Source organism: Hippocampus zosterae, chromosome 13 (assembly GCF_025434085.1).
Source record: "Hippocampus zosterae strain Florida chromosome 13, ASM2543408v3, whole genome shotgun sequence".
Taxonomy (NCBI): Eukaryota; Metazoa; Chordata; class Actinopteri; order Syngnathiformes; family Syngnathidae; genus Hippocampus; species Hippocampus zosterae.
Genome location: NC_067463.1, coordinates 6,534,100 through 6,556,758, shown reverse-complemented (window position 1 = coordinate 6,556,758; position 22,659 = coordinate 6,534,100). Strand labels below are relative to the sequence as shown.

General features: G+C 41.6%; 1 protein-coding gene and 1 long non-coding RNA gene across 2 annotated transcripts; one reads left to right on the top strand and one right to left on the bottom strand.

Moving 5' to 3' along the window:
- Positions 1-13: 13 nt before the first annotated feature.
- Positions 14-3,395, top strand: LOC127613280 (uncharacterized). Its single transcript, XR_007966132.1, has 2 exons — positions 14-403; positions 1,352-3,395. It is a non-coding gene; the product is annotated as an uncharacterized LOC127613280 (long non-coding RNA).
- Positions 3,244-22,051, bottom strand: lpar2b (lysophosphatidic acid receptor 2b). The gene is made up of 5 exons (XM_052084231.1): positions 21,708-22,051; positions 13,800-14,257; positions 10,801-11,295; positions 7,683-7,942; positions 3,244-3,676 (listed from the first exon to the last, which is right to left on the bottom strand). Exons 2-5 carry the CDS (start codon positions 14,053-14,055, stop codon positions 3,575-3,577), a joined length of 1,113 nt encoding a protein of 370 aa, XP_051940191.1. The 5' UTR covers positions 14,056-14,257; positions 21,708-22,051; the 3' UTR covers positions 3,244-3,574.
- Positions 22,052-22,659: the final 608 nt, after the last annotated feature.

The window sequence follows — 22,659 nt, the reverse complement described above, 5'->3', positions numbered from 1 at the left end:
ATTCAAGTCACTCCATTACAGCAGTTCCCCTTATAACCACAAGGTGGCACTCTTTAGCAAAACAAGGACGATAAGGCAGTGAGAATTTTGCGATTTATGTATCAACACATGGTGATAGATAGAATACAATGGTGCTGTTATTTCATGCTGCAGTATGAATGGAAGTACCCATGTAATATTCTGTGTTAATGGCTTATGGTAGTTTCGCAAGCACCCTTGCAAAAGGGGAGTTGTCAGCCAATAAGAATGCAACACAACCTGTTTAGCTCTAATTCACTTTTGTACTTTGATTTTAGTCGCTCCTTGACAAAAAAGAGCAATTAAACGCGACTCGCAAAAGGAAAGACAGAAAAAAAGCCACAGTGAATTTAAGAGGACATAGCAGACTTCGATCATGCTCAAGGTAAAGCCACCACAATGCCAGCTGTCGATCCATTAGCACTTTGCGTAGATGAAACATCGTATTATTTTTTTTTTGTATGGCTTCAGTGTACTTTTGAATTGGACAAAATGAAAATCCTCTTCATTATGTACGTCTAATCACATCAAATCCAATTTGTGTATCAAAAATTGCTAAATGGCATTTTTGATCGATATTTGTCAGAGTGTTGTCAATTTAACTTAAGGTTAAGTTTATTATTGTGGTTAGTTTCCAGCGCAGACGTTAATATTTGAGCTAGCTTATTTCGGATAGACCGAGTCAAATCCATTCAACAGTGCCGGTACCTGAACTTACAAGTACCCCAACTGACGAGTTTTTAGAAAGTATTACTCGGCTGCTTTTTATTCTTGACTTGCGAGTACGATTTGGGATGACCCGATCTGGATACAATCAAATGAATTGTTTCTTTCTCCATGTTTGTGTGAGCCCAGTGGCAAAGCCAAAACCAAGCCCGTTTAATGATTTTAACAGCAAGTGACGTAACATCCAAGCAGAATAAACTTGACATCGTTCAACCCAGTGACCCACTCGTGCATAGCGCAATGTCAATATTACCTTAATAGTTTTTTTTTTAAATAAAAATAAACCCAACGTAACTTTTTTTAAATATGGCAGTAAGTCAGCATTGCCTCAAATCAAATGAATAAAATATTTAATAACCTTTAGAAATGAATACAATTCAGAAATCTGGTCGTTTTCAGCTGGATACCAATCAGCTGAAAATCGCCCAAATCGAAAAATAGGGGGAAAAATGAAAAGTATAATTGCATCTGATTTTAAAAAATATTGTTACAATTTGGTGACCAGATTTATCTGCACCACAGAACACCGATAATCAGAATCTTCCACTAAATGCCTGCCAGAGAATGTTGACCAAACAGTTCTAAATACTTGCCTTGTTCCCAAAAGGTCACCTGGTGATGGGCGGCTCCTCTTCCAAGGGTTTCTTGGTCCAGCAGAAGAGGTCCCCTATTAGGCAAGCTCTGGCTCCGTTGAAGAGAGCCATGCGGGTGAGGAGGCGCAAGAAGATGATGAAGCCGCTGTACGATTTAAATCCACGGAGGGTCACGTCAGACCGCAACAGAGGCTCCCTACCAGTGTGGTGGAAAAAACTGTTCAGAAGCCACAGTGGCAGGGAGCCCATGCAGGAGGGAAGGAAGCGATCGGGAATGACACATGAAAGGAGGAAGAATTAAGCACAAACCCCAGCAAGGAAATGAGAGACGCCGCATGATGGACCTACACAAAAGAATATGTGACATCACTGAAGGGAAACATATTTAATGACATCACCTTCACTCATATTTCTATATAAAAAAAAGACAGAATGATCCCCATCAGTATGTGGAAGTGCCCTAAATGCCGTACTGTACGCACTTCTCAAAAGTGTCATAAAAACATGGAACGACACCAACGTGATGCTTCACTCACACAACGACAAAAAGTCAGTCTCAGGTAACGATTACTGATTACAGAGGCACAGAAATACCGGCATGGACAAAATTTTTACCATGGACTCCAATTTTTCAACATTTTCAGCGCACACCTGCAAAAAAAATTGCCACAAAAAAAAAAAAAAATCAAGCAACAACAGAGTGCAACACATTATGTTGAACACCCCCCCCAAAAATTGTTTTAAAAAAATCGCAAAATTTGCACACAAAAAAAAAAAGGTTATATCTTTGTCTTCCCCAATGCAGAAAAACGTAAATACTAAAGGACAGGTGTCAAGCAGTCAAATATTCTGCCTGTAACTCCTATTGGATGTTGTTCATTCTGCATTAAAAAAAAAGTCAGTTTGTCAGCCAATTAATTTTCACATTAGAGTCGGCATGAGAGTTTAGATATTCATATCAAACTCTTTACGCAAACTGTTTTCTGAATGTTGGCATTTTGCAGAAATACATAGATCGATTTCGAGGTTTGGCATGCTTCAGATATTTAATTGATGCGCTTTTAAATTTATCAAACGTGTAATTCATGCAAAAAAAGTATGACTTTTGACAATCGAATTTGAATGTTCAAAAAAATTAACATCTTCCAAATGATTTATTTCCCTGAAGTTTTATCACGTCTCCTTCTTTAGCACATTTACACAAATTAGCAGAAATGTATTACGTATTTTCTAACTTTTTAAAACAAATTCCAATTTTTTTCTAAATTCTAAATTTTTGAAAACAAAAAAGCCTTTAATTCCCCATCGCAGTATTTGACTTATTTTCCCTTTTTTTGGGGACACAATTCCTAATTTACCGTTTTTGAGACAATTGTATTTTCTTTGGGTCAATTTTGTCAGACGTTTGCACCAATTAGATTTTGCCAAACTGTAATTCTGACGCAAATGCCCTTGCCCTACTTTCTTCAACTCTTACGTTTCCCCTAAAGTTGTACTTGTTTGCACAATTTCCTTCCCAAGGGTCGACTTTGTGCAAAAATTTCGTGTTTCCTTGACTTTCTCCATAAATTTACTTTCCAGAAAAAGCGTTGGAAAATTCATTTGAGAAGTTGATTGCGTTTAGAATACGGTGGGGAAAAATGCTGAAGCAGCAAAGCTAGTGAAACGCAAAATTTTGAGTCACGACCAAGAACTTTTTTCCCACGACTGCATCAAAGTCACAGTTCAAATATTATAATGAACTCAGTCTACTTCTTCCGAACTTGTTTAGCTAATGAACCACAGTATTGAACATTGAATTTTAAGGTACAACATCACATTCAGGCTACAAACAAAAGCATCATAAATATAACATTTGAGTACTTTTGAGATTGTAGAGCACATAAAAAAAAGTTGCATAGATGTATTAGTTCTTTGCTTTTGTTGGTTTATTACTTTTGTGTCTTCCTCTCAGAAAGCTGACAAAAGCCTGCTCAGGAGCTCACAAAATGTGGTGGGAAAAAAAAAAGCTCCAAGAAAAAAAAAAGGCTAAAAAAAATGTTTTAAATAAAATAAAAACACTTGCAGGCACTCTGTTGCGGCAACATCCATCATGCAGGCAGCGCTGCAGTGTTTCCAAATGTTTTGAGTGGTGCTGGGCGGGTCGGTAAAACAGGAAGCGAGGTCCGATCCACCTCAAGTGTCACACGCACAAATGAATAAGTTATGCCATCCGGACAGGCGTGCATGTTTGGGTTTTAATTCCAACTGTCCGGCGATGGCGCCTCATCCGAGTGTTTTCTGATGAGCGGCGCCCCGTTGCTCTTCTCCATCAGCTCCACGTCGCGATACTTGGAGTTCTACAGGAAGAGGGAACAGAAGGGAGGAAAAGGTAATAGCATTGTGGAGGAAGACGGGGCGGGGGGGCACCAAGTCAAGAAAAAAAAAGCAGAGAGGAAAACAAGTTAGTTAGACCAAGACCCAATGGAAAACATGCAGACAGTCCCCCTTCAAGACGCATGTTGCTCTCCTGTATGAACAGCAACCGAACGGAATGGGATACCAAGTTCACCTTGGAATGTTTGACCTTGAAAGGGTTTGTGATACGACGTCCAAAGTCATACGATTGCTGGATGATTTCATGTCCCTCCCTCCATAAATCGAGAAAAATGGGCAGTGCAAAAAGGCGAAAGGTGCTAGCTTCTAACGCTATCTCAAAGGGCATCCAATTACGCGGTCAACTTCCCGATTGCCTTCCGTGTTCGGAAGTTGCAAGTACCATATCGGCCCACTTGCGGTTGCGCAACCTTATGTTGGACTGTAGAATCTGTGACTTTGAGAGTGTAAAAAGCCGGAGTCTGGCCTTGTGATTGACATGGGTGTCAAAAAATGAGTCTGTAGAGTTGGCTGACACTTATTGGGCTAACATGTTGAGGATGCTTGGAATATACTGTATATTATATATATATATTTTTTTTTAAATTCAGTTAGTTTTAGATTTAAGAGCGGGTTGGTTCGCTTTTAATTTTTTTATTTGAAATGCTTTTTATTAGTTTTGTGTTCATTTGAGCTTTTTTGAAAAATATGGAATATTGTATTGAGTGCAAGACCGCTTGACTTCTTTTAAAATGTACCCCAAAAAGCTCAGATATTAATTGACAACAAAAATAAAGGACACCCATTTTCGCAATAAGCACACTAAGATGAAGTGACCTTTTTTTTTCTTTCTATCATTTATAAAATATATATTTTTTACAATCAAAGTAAACGGGATTTTATATAAGACTTCCAAAGGTAGGAATTATAAGGTTGACTTCGTACTCCCTTTTCGTGTTGGTGCTTTTTAATTATTTTATTTTTTAAAGAACGTTGAAACTTTAAAAGATGGGGGGGGAAATGACTTGGATAGTTTAGTATCCAAGGGGTTTTCTTACACTACCCGAGAAAGCAGATAATCGCCAGGTCAACTTAGTACAGAATTCCAAAGGCAGAAATCTGCTGGCTTGACTTGACACCCTCCCCACCCCTGCCCCCTTTCGTGTTGGTACCATTCATACAGAAGGACAACCCGGAGAAAGCCAGAAAAATCAGGCTTTAAAGTAAAGTATAAAACGGGACTTTGTGCTTGTAAAACTGGAAGACACCACATTTTGCCTGCGTCTACTTTTAGAAGTCGTATCACACAGTCCAGAGGTTAGTATCAGAGGAAGGACACCACCTGTGCGAAAGGGAATAGCCCAAAGCTGAGATCGCATTGCCATGGCACTTACCGACTTGCGAGTAAAAGGTCGTCGTCGTGACGGATATCAGAACACAAAGGGGCATGTTAAACATCACACGTCTCACATACGCTGCTGGTTTGTCAATTTATTCGTCATTGAATGGCTGGCAACAAAGTACAACAAATCCGAGTCGAAGCAAACTGATGGGAAGGCAAAGATGATGAAGAGATATATCGCTTTCATTCCGGTTGCTATTTATCGTCAAACTGCAACTATGTCGCGTTCAGTCAGAGCAAAAGTCTTTTTGATTTGCGCTATAGCGCAAAAAATCCCGAGTGGCCAGCGGTTGAATCATTTGCAATAAAGCGAAATTAGGCCTGAAAAGAAGCGGAAGAAGAGGCGAAAGCTATGATGTCACTCATTACCATCGCCGTCATTCTCAAAAATGGTTTCAATGCAACAATAGCAAAGCGGGTAGCTGATTTTCAACCCTCGAGAAAGCTAAAATGTGACTGAGCAACTGCTGCTTCGTTAAAAATGTTAGTTTGTTTTTTTTTGTTGGCCAAAGTTTGACCCTGCAACGAACCATTCCCGTGATGTCTGTGAGGGAATCAGGAGGCATTGGTTTTGAGAGAGCCTCCGCTTTTAAAAAGGAAACGGCGCCCTCTCCTGCTTTGCTGTTGGAGTTTCCCTTTGGGCAAAATAAGCTTGTAGTTGCGTGCCTCTCCGTTTCCCAGAAGCAGCAGTAACTGACGCACACACACGTGTGTGTGTGTGTGTGTCTGTGTCTGTGGCCATTGGCTTGTATATCACACAAAATATAAACACACACATTCAGATAGAGGCCAGAAGGCAACATGCGTTTGGGTGCATGCAGTGCAATAAAAACAACCATTAAATTCTGAAAGGGGATTTTTGTGTGTGTGTGTGTGTGTGTGTGTTTTTTTTTAATGGGAGGGGCGGGGCAGAGATCAAGAGGCCATCAGTGAGGTGAGTCACAGATGACCATCGCATTCCAAAAAGCCTCTTCACAACCAAATGGATTTCATCATGGTTGCACGCGGAGCTTGAAAGACGCAACACTTTTGCATGTTCGGGTTCAAATGTTTTCCAAGGCGACGTCTGAGGTTGGAATGACAAAACCCAAATGACATCGTCTTCAAGCCTCGATGTGGCACATTTGAGAACGCATGATGGCGAGGGATGATGATTTAGCCGAGTAAGCGGAAAATTTGATAAAAATCATTTGCTTTAAAGATGTGATCAATCGAAATCGGTTGCTAATGATGCCCAGACCTGTATGAGTCACCGCAGTGTAAGCATTAAAAAAAAAAAAATGCTTGTGTGCAGCTTTCGATCAGGGGCTTCAGTAATGTGTGGCCGAAAACTAAGTGGGCAGATTGAATGATACAGTACTCTGTCGCTGCGCCGACGACATATAGGTATACATATACCAGCGTCGCTTTCAAGCAACGGTTAGCGTCGTCGACACAATCTTAAAGACTATCATGCGGAAGCCCAAGTGTAGCGCGCCCTGCTAGCTGTCAAAGACAAAAAAAGGGAGGCGGAGCTGCATCAAGTCTTGGTGGGTTCGCAGATTCACCGTTAGCTAGCAGCTAACTTCCCCATTAGCTAGCAGCTAACTTCCCCATTAGCTAGCAGCTAACTTGATTGGAAAGCAAGGAAGAGACAACCACGGCCAACTGGATGCTAAAATTCAATGTGGAGGTCCAACAATGAATCGGTGACCTATCAAATTAATCGAGAATTATTTTTGAGAATTTAGTAAAGGTTGAGACCTTTTTTTGAAATTTAAAATTGCTCAAATACTCGGAATTTCAGCCTTCTGACAAACATACTCTCAGATATTTCAGAATCTGCTTTGACAAAAGTACTTTGGAAAAGCAGGATCAACAGTTTTGCATCTTTTCTGGCATGTTACAGACGAAATCAATAACGGAATCAATAATAGTTTGTGCTTTTTCCGCACTATTAATTTGAAATACCGTCTCGTTTTTGAATAAGGGAATGGCAATTAAAACACTTTTTTTGTTTGTTTAAACCAAATTCAGCAAATCCTGGAAAAAAAATAAGTTTGTTACAGTTCAAATTTGATATTTCGTCATTTTCTTTACTTCTGTATTGTCGGCATCCATTATCTCTCTTTTTATTAATGTCATTTACTGACACTGACTTGACACACAGTTTCGGTGTGCGGGTTATTTCAGGTTTTGTAAGCATCGTGTAACTGGATATGTCTCACTTTAAAGTACATGAAAAGTAACCAATAACTAATTAAGATCTTTGCGAGATGGGCTACACTGACGGGGATCAAATGATATGGACTTCAAAAACACAAAAATGTGAGGAATGTGTAGATAAGATGAATATTCTTTCCCCGGTGCTGGATTTGTTGAGGAAAGCGCTCAAATGTGTCAACCTTTTTTTTTGGTCTGCATTCCGTTACTTTGACACGTTTTCAAGAAAATCTGAAAATAATAAGGGAAAAATGTGACAAGCCCATTTGGTGGTTCCCGAAAAGGCGCGAGGTGAGCATACATTCCTTCCCCGATCAGCGGGGAGGGGCTTAGTGGCTGTTTTGTTTGAGACTGGTGACATCGGTTCCGTTGCTCTCAGACAGTACCTCGTGGTCCAGGGTGTTGAAGTTCACGCCGGACACGCCCGACTTGTCGCCGCCGCGCTGCCACAGGCAGCACAGGATCTCCCTGAAGGTCCTCCGCATGTCCTTGTCCCGGAAGGAGTAGATGATGGGGTTGACCAGGGAGTTACACTCGGCCAGTACCAGGCAGTACTTCTCGTAGCGCAGCACTTTGCACTTTTCGCAGCCCAGGCCGTCCAGCAGCAGCACCACCAGGCCAGGAGTCCAGCAGATCACAAACCAGCCTGGAGAGGGAGGCAGAGCGAGGCCGCGTCACTTCACCAAGGATAGATTTACATTGTAGGCCCAATTTATTTATTTATTATTAATAAAAGCTTGCCGGTAAAATAACGGGACGGCGCCATTCATTCCTCAGAATCCATGCATGTTCATTCATATTATTATATTTAACGAAGGTTAACATACTGACAAAAACTGGAATTGTTTTTTTTAAATAAAATTGAATGAAAATTGCTTGTTTAAAAAAAAAGAATAAAAAAGAAATACAATAATTGAAACTACATTTTAAGTTGATAAAGCTATGGTAATGGCAAAAAAGTCCTTTGTTTTCATATTGGATAATTTTAAAAACAGTATTATACATGAGCTTTCGGGGTTAATTTTAAATGTGTTTATTTCTGTATTTGTGTAAGTAAGGCCCGTAACGAAAAAGTTTGAACAGTCGTTTGTGAATTGTAGTGGACTTTACTTTATGACACAATATTTTGTGACTTTTTAAAAAATCTGTGATTTTTATTTTAAATCTTGCACCTGGACAAGTATGATATAAAAACACTCATGCTAAATTGTAAAATAAAAAAAACTAAAAGAAAGCTTTTGAGGGAAAAAAAAACAAACAAATACACCCGCACAAATATATATATATATATATTTGTTTTTTAAAGTGAAAACAAAATAAAAACTAACAATCCCTGTAAACTACCCTGTATCATAACCCCAGTGTTCCTCCGAGGCATTTCATAACGTGTTAATAAAGGTTTCAAGTGATGGCAGGGCGTATTCCACATTGCGTGCTTTTATGAACAACAAGCAATAAACCTCCCGGTCTGCTTCGCGACATCTGCGCAACACATCCAGTCAATAGTCAGACTTTCAAAACAAAAGCATGCATTCGACTGTATGAAGACATCCTGGCTTATTTGCCCACCTCAATCAATAAACTGCCACTAAACAGTTTGAGGGGGACAATTAAATATATAGAGTGCGGTGAAGCTGTTAGACTGCCATGCTTTTATTTTTTAATTTACTCTAGAATTCAAGAAAGAACTTGGAAAATGGCCCATGTCTCTCCGCCATCAAGAGGCTTCAATCACAGTAAAAGTGATGTTAAGTCGTCATTCATTTATTAGTTGTTGACATTCATTTCCCAATGTTTTTGAATTTTAAACTATAGTTGTATATCTGCTTTTCTGGAACGGATAAATAGGATTTACATTATTTCTTGTTCAAGTTATTGCTTTGGATTTCACACGATTGGGTTTTAGTGGACCATACCAAAGTTCAACTGGAATTGGCCATGATTGCTCTTGGTGGCCCGACCACAACCGGCACTGAGCCCGTAATTTCAATATAAAGTACGTTAAGTGACAATGATTATTTTACATTACTTCATGTTCCTTTTTTTGCAGCATGAAATCACCATGTGCAGCGTAGTAATCCTATCAGTGATGATGAGTGATCAAACTATGGACTATTCAATATTACTAAAAAGCAAGGTGTTGATTCCATCATATTTATTCATGAAATTTGTACCGGGCCAATTTCCTAGAAATTCGGGTCAAGAAAGCAACAAAAACTCATCTCGTTGGAGATAGTGGAAAAGAATAAATATACAATTGTGCCGGTACACGAAACAAGAAAACGGATGAACGTGCCGAAGAATGTCCGAAGCAGGAGGTCCTACAGGGAGAATGGGAATGTACTGTAAATTCCTCTCACACATGCACGCACGCACACACACACGCCGTTTAGTCTGCATGATCACATTTCATTATCATAACACTTGATTAGGCAGCTCAGGAATCCTTTCGGCGAATTGATAACAATGTGGGCACGCTACGGCGTAAAGTGTGATGGGAGCAATGCGAGGAACGCATGAGGCCAAGGACTAATTCCAGTGTCACACACCAGATGTCAACTTTGAGATGGTTCAACCCCGGGATACACCAAACAACACACACACGCACACACTTTGCTCTGTCATAGTAACTCAAGTATGCGGCTCCTTGTCAAGGCACGCCAGGGTTTTCCTGGCCTCCCTCACATGCCAGAGGTGGCATGCGCTCGCTGCTGAGCGACGGCAGAAAAGACAAATGGGGTTTGGGGCAGCTTGAGGAATTTATTGTCGTGTTGGAAAAGCAAAACAGAAGGGGGGGGTGCTCGGACACAGTGTAAGGAGCAGGGCGGGGAGGTACTTTGGGATTGTTCCACTATGGAACGCCAGGGGAGTTGTGAAGGTGGGGGGGAGTGAGAGAGTGTGTGTGTGCGCGTGTCGAGAGATTCGGGATGAACAAGTGGAGGCATACCAAGTGCAGGCATGCTAGGCGCAGCAAGCAGCTGGCTGAAGCAGGGGACACAGCAGGGCTCAACGATTTTGTTTCCCTCCTCAATTTTACAAGAGTGATTTAATGTAATTTTTGGGGGGTATTTTTTGGCAAACACATAAAAATGAATTACAATGAAGAAAATATGAAGTGTTTATCAATTACAGCGATGCATTGAGTCCTTTAAGCGTTCATGACCATTACATTTTTTTATTATTACAGTACTTAATTTAATCAAGTGGGCTCTTAAGAGTGTGACGTGGCCAGAGGCTGCGAGTTGCCCATCACTGATCTAGAGAAAACCAGAGAGCGACTTCAATACTTTACGGGGAAGTCTGGAGTGGCAGAGAATAATTTTAGAATAGAATAAGAAGAGTGGTGAGGGGTGACAGAAGAAATTTAAGGTGGCGGCGGGACTCCAACTGGGATCTGTTCTGAGGCCCCTCCTCTTTGCAATCGTGATGTATAGTGAGACTGGAATCCCCATTGAGGTTTGCAGATGAAGAAATAATTTAACATGCGCTGAAAAGGAGCCTCACCTAAGATCATGGAGACGGTTTTCATCAGGTTGAGGACCGTCTCCCGATGTCTCATCTGCGTGGTGTGCTGCGACATCTGCTTGCTCTTGTGCCTCACGTACAAGAAGATGCGAGTGTAGACGGCCACCATGATGGAGAAAGTCAGCAGGTTGAGGAGCGCCCAGAACACCAGGTAGCTGCGGCTGTAGAGCGGTGCCATGGTGGAGCACTTGTCCAGGTCGCACAGGCAATGCCATCCCATGGTGGGCACCAGGCCCATGACGATGGCCACCAGCCAGATGAAGATCATGATGACAAAGACGCGCCGGGTGCTCATCTTGCTGTGGAGCTGCATGTTGAAGATGGTCTGGTGGCGCTCCACGGCCACGGCTAACAGGTTGAGGACGGATGCGGTCAGGCTGGTGTCGATCAGCCCCTGGCGCACGAACCACCGGTACTTGGACAGCTTGATCGTCCACGGGCCCGTGTGGAACATCAAGTGGAGGTAGGAGACACCTGTGAAGCAAAGCAGAAGCAGACGCATTTCATTTGAGGTCGACACGGGGTTCGGGTTGTTGATTCAACATCCATACGTCTGTTTTCCGAACCGCTTTATCCTCACAAAAGTCGCGGGGGGTACTGGAGAACTATCCTAGTTGTCTTTGGGTAGTAAGCAGGTCATACAGAGATGCTCACACTCACACCTGAGGACAATTTAGAGCAGGCATGTCCAAAGTCCGGCCCGCGGGCCAAATCCGGCCCACGGTCGAATTTCATCCGGCCCTCGGCCCCTGTCATAAAATCAGTGCCGTCTGGCCCGCAGGTTGGGCGCAATGGAACACGTGTTGCATTGACTGAGGTCTCGTAGACTGGTGAGTGATGTTTCATAGAGTACTGCTTCCCTCTAGTGGCCAAATGAGTAATAGCATTCACTAAATGAGTAATAGCATTTAGACACTAGAGGGCATCACTCACGAGTTAACAAGACATCACTCCGTGTTTATATTGACTGATATGTCATATTTCAAATGATCCTTGCAGTTGTGGATATGTGTATTGCTGGTTCATTTCCCTGTTGTTCGAGTCAAAGGTTTTGTGACTATTGAAAAGTCATGGTGATACATTTTATGTTTTAAATCAATCAATTTGCACTCAGGAGACTTCTGTTTAAGAAAAAGTCAAGTGAATAAGCAGTTGCATGTGATATACCTGTTTCAAATGAACCAAAAGAAATTCTTAAGATTGTTGAAATTAAAATAAAAATGGAAATGTGAAACAGACTGGCTTACTAAAATTTGTTGAACAATATTGTTGTTCAATGTAAAGAATGTCAGCCAAGGTCGGCCCCCCGACATTTTACCACATAAAATCTGGCCCCCTTGGCAAAAAGTTTGGACACCCCTGATTTAGAGTGTTCAATCAGCCTGCCATTCATGTTTTTGGAATGTGGGAGGAAACCGGAGTACCCGAAGAAAAGCCACGCAGGCCCGGGGAGAACATGGAAACTCCATACAGGCAGGCCGGAGCCATGATCGAACCCACGACCTCTGCACTGTGAGGTCGACGCGCTAACCACTGCCATAGGTGGCCTGTCATTTCCTTTTTTTTTTTTTTAAGACCAATCCAAGACAGCTATGCAAATCTTAATGTCACAGTTGTGAATAAACCACTGCAATTCTTATTTTTTTTCCATGTCTAAAGCCAAATAAAAACACCACCAGTTGCCATTCATACGACAGAATCATCGCGCCTTGCTGTACCGAACACAATTTAGGCACAGAGACGGGAATCGAGAACACTGAGTGAGTTTCTCCTATTCTGTCAATTATATTTTATAAAATCATTTATTTCCCTCCCATATGACCATCCCGTCATCAGATATCGCGTCCTCGCTGCCGACGTCTTGCGAGTCACGTTTTAAACCCACAAAGCTACCGAGTGTGATTCTTTTGGTTTGACACAACAGCCGCGAGGACGAGCCCCTTGAAGGCAACTAGCAGCGGCAGTGTGACTAATATTCTCCAGTGGAAAGACCACACAGAGACACGCGCAAGGAGCGTCTTAGGTGCTGCAGTGCACCGCGGCTCCCATTTGTCAGGCAAACTGTCAACTGAAATTTCCTTGCATGCTGCTGCATGGGGCACATGCGCGCTCAACAAGCGTCTCACCTTCAACTCTTGCAGGAACTATTTAAAGAGACATTCACAAAGATTCTGGATTTCTGGATAGTTTGTAGTTGAACCTTTTATGAGGTTAAAAAATAGTTCTCTTATCTTTCCTCACATAGTTGATACCAAGTCAATTCATTTTTATAGTCCTACGTTTGTTTTGGTTTGTCCGTTGTAATGCACTGACGGTTTTGCGACGAGAGTTATTTTTACTAAACCAAACACAGTACAACACAATCTTCGGTTGTACGGCACACCGCTTTTTTTGTTTCATTAAAAATTTGAAGGATCGGATTGCCGACTGTGTCTTGAAGACCTTGAGTAAAAACTCAATTGCTGTTGAGTCAGCCAAACGGAAGGCCAACATGAGGTCAACTTTGGGAAGTGGAGCAACGGCAAATCGAGGAAACATTGTGCACAGTCACTGAACCTGGAGGTCAGAACAATTCCATAAAAAAAATGTACAAAAATAAAGTTTATTTTACCCTAAGTCCACCAAGGGAATTAGTTGATGATCGTTTAATGCAGTGGTTATTGACCTGTGTTCAATCGAACCCTAAGGGTTCGGGTGAAGCGGTCCAAAGAGTTCGACCAAGCCTCTGCCATACTATTAAAAAAAAAAAAACAACAACAAATAAAACCCCAAGAGTTGTCTTGAAATTTTATTGACTTTTTGCTGTTTTTAATAAATGTCTTTTATGTCTTGACTTTGGAAAAAAATGCCATTTTTATTTTTCACTACTGAAGGGTTCAGCAAATGTGCATATGAACTGGTTGGGTTCGGCACCTCTAACAAGCTTAAGAACCACTGGTCTAATGTTAAAAAAAAAAACACGTTACCAGTTGACGTACCTGAGAAGAGGTCTGCCAGAGCCAAGTTCCCCAATAAGTAATAGATGGGGAAATGGAAGCGTCTGTTTTTTAAAATGGCCCCTATGACCAGCAGGTTGGAGAAAATGACAATGAAGCAGACGGTCATCCCCAGCGAGACGATGACGTAGTCACGGCTGCTCCAGTGGTCGCTGATGTTCTTGCCGCTTTTCTCGTAGAAAAATTTGACGCTGCGGTTCAGGTAGCATCCCTCGGTGTCGTCTGTCTGAATATCCATGGCGGCGCCGGAGGGGGTCAGTGGTACGGGGTGGGGGGGTTGGGCGGAGGCTGGGCTCGGAGGACGGAGGAGAGATGGCGGGGTAGGAGTGCCTTTCAAACGGCGGGGAAGACGGGCGGTGCTAGGTCGCCATTCAGACCGGCCCTCTCCCTGACGGCCTGGAGAGCAGCATGCCGTCGGCTGCACGGGTGACGATGCTCGTCTGCTGGACACACAAACACACACCATTGATCACTGATCAATTTCATAAGAATGATTTTGAAGCCTCAAAATATTTACTTGCCAATTTTTTTTTTTAATTAATCAAACTTTGAGTTGGACAAGCCCGTTGCAACTGATTTAGTTACCTTTGAGCTTTCACTCGACAAATAACATTTAATGCAATGAACGCGATTACTTTTGCACACGTTAAGTCAGCACCAGAGCCATCTTGGGTTTGAGCTGCAAACTTTGAACATCAACCCGTCTCTCTCTCTCCGGCGTTAGCGACGACTAACCTGCGAGAGGCTTCCTTTCTAGTAACCATCACTCCCCCCTCACACGCGCCATTTTGCCGCATCTCCACAATGGAGACGGCAGAGAGGCCACGGCGGAGACGCACCTCACAATTACACAATGCAGCTATGAAACACAACCTCAATCCAAACATTCTCACACACGCACATCCTCAATGACCCACTCTCCTACTGAGGGTTGCGCAGAAGAAGATGCCAAAATCGAAAAAAAAAAATGTAGAACGGGAGAGGCAGTTTAAGCAGCTTTCGTTCTTTCAGTTCTGGCATAGATGCTTCAGACTTTTTCATGAAAACAGTTATTGGGCGCAATTATAATTTTTTTTGCCCAGGTTATGACACACAATTGTGGCCTGGTTGTGAAAACAGTCCCTTGTGTCAACTGCACTCGAAAAGGGAGTGCACGAGTACAATTGTAATCAGCTGACACGGTCTATTGCTTTTCAATGCACTCAAGTTGGCTCCTCCACTCTCTTGCTTGCAGCAGGGTAGAGTTTCGAGTGCTGCTGACACCAACAGGATTTACGTTTTGCGTGGCGGATATGTTGAAAAAAAAAAAAGCACCCGAGACACTGCAAACATTTCCACTGATGCGTTCGTCACTAAGTGGACGTTTGAGCCATCCTTCCCCGCAGCGCGTATGCTGATATTTGAACACGGAACCTTGAACGCTGCTTACATCAAGAAATACCTGTGAACTAACCTTTATATGTAATCTCATCTCGAGTGGAGTGTTGACATAAGTTATAAGAGAAGCACAGCAGAAGCCAGTCTTTCAACAAAATCAAGACGAAGGAATGTAAATAGTTTTGTCATAAGGATTTTTTTAAAATGATGACACCTTCAAATGTAGTCAGGGATAGTTAACATCAGAAAAATCGCTTAATTTTTTTTTCAATTATTTTTTTTAAAGAAACACCAAACAATTTTTCTGTACTGGAGTTCACTTCACAGGTTCACAGAGTTTGTCAACTCATGTGCAACCTCCGTAAGAAATTAAATATTATACATCGTCGATTGACAACAAAATTGTCAATCAATCAAACAAATTACGTGGCACTTTTCATCCATCAAAATACAACATAAAAACAGGGCCTCTCCAATACACCCGATAAATTATATTTTTAAAAAAGGCAAGGCACAGAAAAACCATACAAGGCATCGAGGCATTCTGCTAGGAACCACTGCTGAAAAAAAAGACTTAAATTAAAAGTATTAAATATATTGAGTTATTCAAAGCCAAGCTAAAAAGATGTGGCCTAAGCCTCCACTGAAAAAACATCAACAGTCTTTCCGGACCAGATGTCCTTTGGCAGGTTTTCCATCCAAAATGGCCGAATGCAGGCTTTCCATGTGTTCTGGTTCTCACCAGAGGAATAATTAAGAGGACCTCATGATCCGCCAGGGTTGATCTGATAAAATATGGTGGCCAAAGACCGTTAAGACAGTTAAAAAGGAATCAAAGCTCCTTAAATTCAATGCTGAAACAAACGGGGAGCCAACAGAGTGACTTTCAAACTGCTCTAATGTATTCCCGCCCTCTGGACCTTGTCGGGACTCGTGCGGCTGAGTTCTGGAGTCGTAAGGTTGAAATACTCTTTTAAGGAAGACAAGAGAGCAGGGCATTACAATAATCGAAGCAACAGGAAATAAAAGCATGAATCAACACTTCCATGTTAGCCTGAGAGAGAAACGGGCGGATTTTGGTTTGTATAGAAAGCCACTCAAATGCTTTTGAGCTTTATCCCCCCCCACCACCCCCCCCACCGAACCACATTGTTATTGTTGAGAGCACAACTGTACACCAACTTCCAAACAAGAGTTGTTGTCACATTTTCTGACAGATGCTTCACTTTTGTATCATCAGACACAATTTACAGTCAGCAAAAGCAAACTGATCAGAGCAATACAGTGACGTAGCGATGGGGCTTGGGTGTTGCGCACAAAGAGAACAACTAAACAGTTAGAGCCAACTGTCCGTTACATCGAACTATGTTTTGGGTTTTTTTTCTGAAGCCTAAAAACACCCAATACAACACAAAATTGTTTTGTACTTTTTTTATAGGCTTATAAAAAGCCCAACAAGCTACAGAACAAAATTATAGTAAAGAAATAATGAAAAAAGGGTGCAAAAAGTCTTCAAACTGTTTTTTTTGACATAGGTGAAAAAGGACGCGCTGATAGAATAGACATTATTCTCCTATGTTAGCATTTGATACCACAGATAAGAGCTTTACAAGAACAAAAACAACAGTGCACTGTGCCAAAAATGGTCAAGAGCCGTTTACCCTACTCGCTCCAGTAAAAACAACACTCAGACACGAGTATGTCAACACAAACAACATGCGCCTTGTGAGCTGCATGCTACTACGGATGTTAAGCTAACGGTCAGGATTTCCGTGACATTTGTAGGGATTCGCTCCCCAGCTAACACGGCCACCGCATATTTCCATACATGGCTTTTGATGCGAAGGTTACTGTGTTTTTGGTTTTTTTCCCAGCCTGCTCTAGTCTACTGGAAGCCTGTTTATCTATGACACAAGAGCACTGCAACACAGAAACACGTGACCAGTCTCTGTTGATGGCGCCGCAGCGGCATTTACAAGCGGTTTGGCAAATTGCGGCCAATTCTGGAACTAAGAGACTTCCAACAGCTACTATGTACTTTTTGTACTCTGTAAGGGGCGTTTTGAGTGGAATGGACTTCTTTCTGTCCATTAAATCTGAGCTCCAGTGGTTGTTGTTCTATTAAATCAAGGTTCCCCTGGACCTCGTTACCGCTTTCCAAGAGAACTAATGTCAAATTCAAAACTTTAGCTTGTTTTTTTGTATTTCTGTGGCTCACATTCAAGATATGACATGTGAGAACTTGTACATTTGCTTTGCAAAGGACACTTATGTGAGATTGAGAACTAAAGGCTCAGCTTCTTTTGGACGCATTTTTTTCCTGTGGGTCACGAAGCTTCAATCTTACCGAAACCTCAGGCCTCCTTTTGAGATCACTGGATCAAATTTCCATTTGACATCATTTTGAATGAGGCTTGCAAAAAAAAAGCCAAGTAACATGGAAATGATTACGCAAGAGCAGGGGTGGGCAATTATGGGCCACATGAGAACCAGAAAATATTATGGAGGGCCGGATCAAAAGGGTGAACTAAATTCTACATAATATTAATTGGATTTCTTTATTTAAAAAGCAGTATTTAGCATTTTTTGGCACGTTTTTCAGACTTTAAGAGTACATTATTCCGTCGTGTCGAACAGGATTTGCTAGACTTGGCGCTACTGCGGGCTTCCGTATCGTCTCCCCCTTCCTCCCTATGCTCTGCAACTTCAAGTAAATGTGCCACCTGGCGTTGAAATGCCTGTCATTACAAGTCCAAATTGAAATGACTGCAGTCATTGACATTGAACCTTAATTGTGTACCAACCTTCGGTGGGCCGGATTAAAAAGACCAACGGGCCGGATTTGGCCCGCGGGCCGTAGTTTGCGTAGTTTGTGACTGCAGTTCGGCTTTTCCTTCTAACTTTGGTTTGCAAGTTGAAGTGACAATGACCGAATGTGCAGCGAAACGCTTAGTTCATTTGTCAAACTCTGGGCCCGGGGGCCAGATGTGGCCCGCCACATGATTTTAAGTGGCCCGCGAAAGCAAATCAAAAACGACAACTTCCATAATGCTTGCTAAAACCTGGACTAAAATCTCAAATTTTCAAATGTAATAAATCAGTGACATAATGTAAGCGGTTTCTTGTTACCAAACCCCTCATTACAGTTACTCAAACAATAATTGAATAAAACGTTATTCTTGATTTCTTCATAGAGTTTCAGTCATCATAGCCCTCCAGGGGAAATGGTAAGTATAATGTGGCCAGCGACAAAAAATGAGTGACACTCCTCCCTAAGTTGATGGGCAGCCATGACGTGGCGTCTTCTTCTAAAGACAAAGCTATTTTGACAAGAGAAGTTAAACAGCAGCAGTTTAGCCGCTAATACCGTGTCTGGCCAGTTACGTCATCTTTTCATCATTCGCATTTGCAAATTGAAATGACGGCAGCGCCAATATGTAGGATCATAACTTCAGATTGATGTTTACATTTTGATTCATATTCATTATCCCCCGATGGATCCAATTTTGCACTGTTCACCTTTTTATTTGCATTTTTTAATACATTTTGTACATTTTTTGTAAAAATGTTTGAAATGAATTCAGAAAAAAAATGTATAAATAAAATGTTGAATTATCTTTGTTCTCAATACCAATGCTTCGAAACTGACAATTCAAAAGCAACGTGAAGTTGACTTTTACAGCCTCGGATCGAGACCGCGGCCTCGCGCTTGGCGGACAATTCCACAGTCTGCAATGGCGACTGCTGTTATGTAGCACCTTGAACCAACCCGCTGACACGAGAGCAAACATTTAAAGAGTTGTCCTCCAGTGCTAAACAATGCTGGCTTCCAAATTCACTGCGCTACTTCTGTGGCGCTACATACGACTGAGCGTTTTTTTCTGCATCGCTTGCATCCACTTGCGCATGCAGGGAACGAGCGTCGACAGTAAACAGCAGTTTCGATGCTAACCCGTCATTAGCAGGGCAGCCACACCCAAAGTCTGCTCTTCCTCCCGCCATTCTTAGAGGGTTTTTTTAAAAATAAGTATTGACTGTTTGCGATACTTTTCAGCAGGAAAGATTTGCACCCAAGGGGTATCGAAAACCTTTAGAGGGAGAGGCATTCAAAAATTTTTGCTGGAGTTCCTGGTTGAAAAAAAACAAAAAAGGAATATTGTTCAGCTTCTCGTTGGGTTTTTGCAGACCAAGTGGCCCCTCTAACACAAGAGCCAGGAATCTCCTACTCTGGGCGAGTAATATCTGTACTATTGTACACTTGAGACATTGAATCACCCCAACACATGCACAGACACGTCACGGACAAGTTGGATGGAAACCTCTGTGGTTCATTGAAAGGGAACCTTTTCAAGAGCAGGAGACTTGAGGAGAGCAAAACTCAAACACAAATCTAACGTGGGAAGTCCATTCAGCGAATATGCAGCTATGGAAAAAAAATAAAGAGACTGCTATATTTTCTTCATTTCTTGTTCCTTTTCATGTCCGGTGCCACTAAAAAGTGCATCAAGTGATGACCTGACACAGAAGAAAACATGGACTCCTTCAAGGTGCTGTTTTGGGTACTTTTGATGGATGAAATTGTGAAGTGATTCTGGTTAGTATTATTGGCGGGTGGGCTCTTCAATTCAATGGATTAAATTAAATTGTAATTCAACAAAAATAATTGTGCATTAAAAAAATGTAGATTGAAGTTCTCCCTCTTTTTTTAGATCAGTCCAGTTTATGTTTTACAGTCTTGATTGGGTTAGTGTAAGGACATGCAAGATAGATTATTGTTTATTTATTTATATATATTTTTTTCCCTACAAAAATATACAACTTCCATTTTCAAGATTGGGTAGGCTTGAATCTTTTCTTCCTTGGAAGTATATGACTATTTCCTAACTATTACTTCTTTCATCTCAAAAATATATATATATATATTTTCTTGATTACAGATTAATTTCTGGAAAAGATTTCAGGGTCTTTAAAATAGACAACGTCCTCGTGAATTTTGATTTTAATTGAAAAGATATGATGAACTCAAAATGGTGCGACCCTTCATTGTTGAAATCCTTCCATCATTATTCTTGATGGAAGGATAACTATAACTAACCTCAAAAACATCAGGGTTTTATTGAGAACGTATGCTACCTTTTTTGTAAATATAACTTTTTTCTATCTCTGTAATAGAAGAAACATGTCAAGGGGATTATCCACAACATTCTCTGAACTGCTTTATTCTTTCAAGAGTTGCAGGGGATGCTGGAGCATATTTCAAATGACTTTGGCCAAAAGACAGACTACACCCTGAACTGGTCACCAGTCGGTCGCAGGGCACAATAACTTCATTTAATCTCAAAATACTCCATTTTAATGCCAACACACAATTCAGAACACCATAAATAGATTTGATCTCATAGGGTGTTGCAAAACACGCAGACAGACAATATAAATAACAAGCATATATATATATATATATATATATATAAAAAACCCTGAGGGTGAGGGTGGTGTTGGGGTTAGGGTTTACTATTATTGTAATACAGTACACTTCACAATTATACATTTTAGTCCTTTTGGCGAAATGGAACATCTCAATGGCATTTCAAGTCATTTTAATATTTAAGGATGATTATTAAGTGAGTGTTTTGAGTGTTGTCAAAATAAAACTTGTTTCACACAGGATTGCTGTATTGTGCTTTTTTCTTATCGTGTATTTTTTTTCTTGTCAATGTGGCTCAAACACTCCTTCATAGATTAGGAAGCAGTCTCTAGTGACAGAATGTGGTACAATTCCAGCTGAAGTGAAATGCAATAAAATATTTCATATTAATTCATGGATCATTTAGTGTCATTTTAGTGCACAGGTGTCAAACTTGGGGCCCCACTGGCCTAATTTTAAGTGGTCTGCAAAGGGAAATCATGTTTTGCATGTCGACTACATGTTTTTTCCTAAAATATCAAAATTGGGGAAGCTTTTTTGTACAACCCCCCAGATAGATAGATAGATAGATAGATAGATAGATAGATAGATAGATAGATAGATAGATAGATAGATAGATAGATAGATAGATAGATAGATAGATAGATAGATAGATAGATAGATAGATAGATAGATAGATAGATAGATAGATAGATAGATAGATAAAACTGGTTTCTGATTGCCATCCTTTTTCCACGTTGACAACTGCATTGTGCGTAGCTGGATGGAGTTCTTCATGGCTATAATATTATGCAAAACAGCAATAAAGACGACGGCTGATGCAAATTAAGAGATTTGAAAAAAATAAAGAAATCACAGCTTCGGTGGCTGGCGGGATGTGGTGAGCTGGACATGTTGGACAAGATGGGCATCTCCGGGCTGGTGCTTCGACAAGACCGAGAGGCAGACGTCCCCGCGTGCACAAGCACCTTGAACGGTCACGACAAAGCGAGAGCGCGCGCTCCCCACAACTGACAATAAAACGCTAACTTTCACCCAAAAATGTTAAGTTGTAACCCGCACATCATAAATAAGTGGACTACACTTACTTTCGTTGATTACTTTGAGTTTGTTCTTCGAGTAAATCCACAGGAGTCGTCGAGCTAGCAAAAAAGATACCTGAAAGTACCTGAGGGTCACCTACCGCAGAGCACAAACTGCGACGCCCCACAAAAGGTGAACACAAACACGACCAAAAAAATAAATAAATAAAACAAAGTAAATAAAATGTTCCAATGCCAGCGAGGCTCGTTCTTAATTTGTTGGCAGAAAGCCCCAAATGTCCTCAGGCCAACCTGCCTGCGTGCTTGCTTCCGGGACTTGTTCGGCACTCTTGTCGTTACCTGCACGCCGGATCAGTCCTCGCTGACTTTGGGCTATAAGGGGCGGAAAGGGCGAGGCACGGAGGCAGGCTGCGCCGCTGGGCGCCTCCTCCGCCACCGCCTCGGCCTTCCCCGCCTCCTCCAAGAGCTTGGCGGCTGGGCATCTTGGCCGGTGTTGGGGCGCCGCCTACAAATGTCGCCCATTGGATAAACGCGATGCCCACCTGCCAATGATAAGAGGAATTCGGCTTGATTGACAGTTTGGGGGAGGGCGTTCAACCCTCCAGCTTGGCTCCTAATGAGGTGAATTATTGAAGTCCCTGTAAAGTGAAAAAGGTAAACACGTCAGAGATAAGAGGGATTTGAACAACCCTGCCAAATATGAATGATTAAAAAAATCCACTTGAATTTTTTTTAGCTTAAACCGCGTAAAAAATTGAAATAAAAATCAAGCCGCTTTCAAGGCCGTGGCCGTGGCCACTCAATGCTGAAATGTGGAAGCTACTTCAGCCTCCATCTTTCTTTTTGTTTTGTAAAACATTAAAACATGTTTTACCTGGAGAAAATTGGATTGGATTTGATGGCCTGGGACCTTTACAAAAATTTGTATGTGGATCTCATCCTCATTGGGTACAAAAACATGTCATTGAATGCTTAGGATCGTTCTACAATTCATTCC

Bases quoted from the DNA above. Each gene is read 5' to 3' on its own strand.
- lpar2b (XM_052084231.1), bottom strand. From the start codon at position 14,055: ATGGATATTCAGACAGACGACACCGAGGGATGCTACCTGAACCGCAGC. The intron at 7,943-10,800 runs GTGAGGCTCCTT...CTCCCTCTCCAG, and splicing joins AACCGTCTCCATGATCTTAG to GCTGGTTTGTGATCTGCTGG. The intron at 3,677-7,682 runs GTACTGTCTGAG...CTCTTCCTGTAG, and splicing joins TCAACACCCTGGACCACGAG to AACTCCAAGTATCGCGACGT.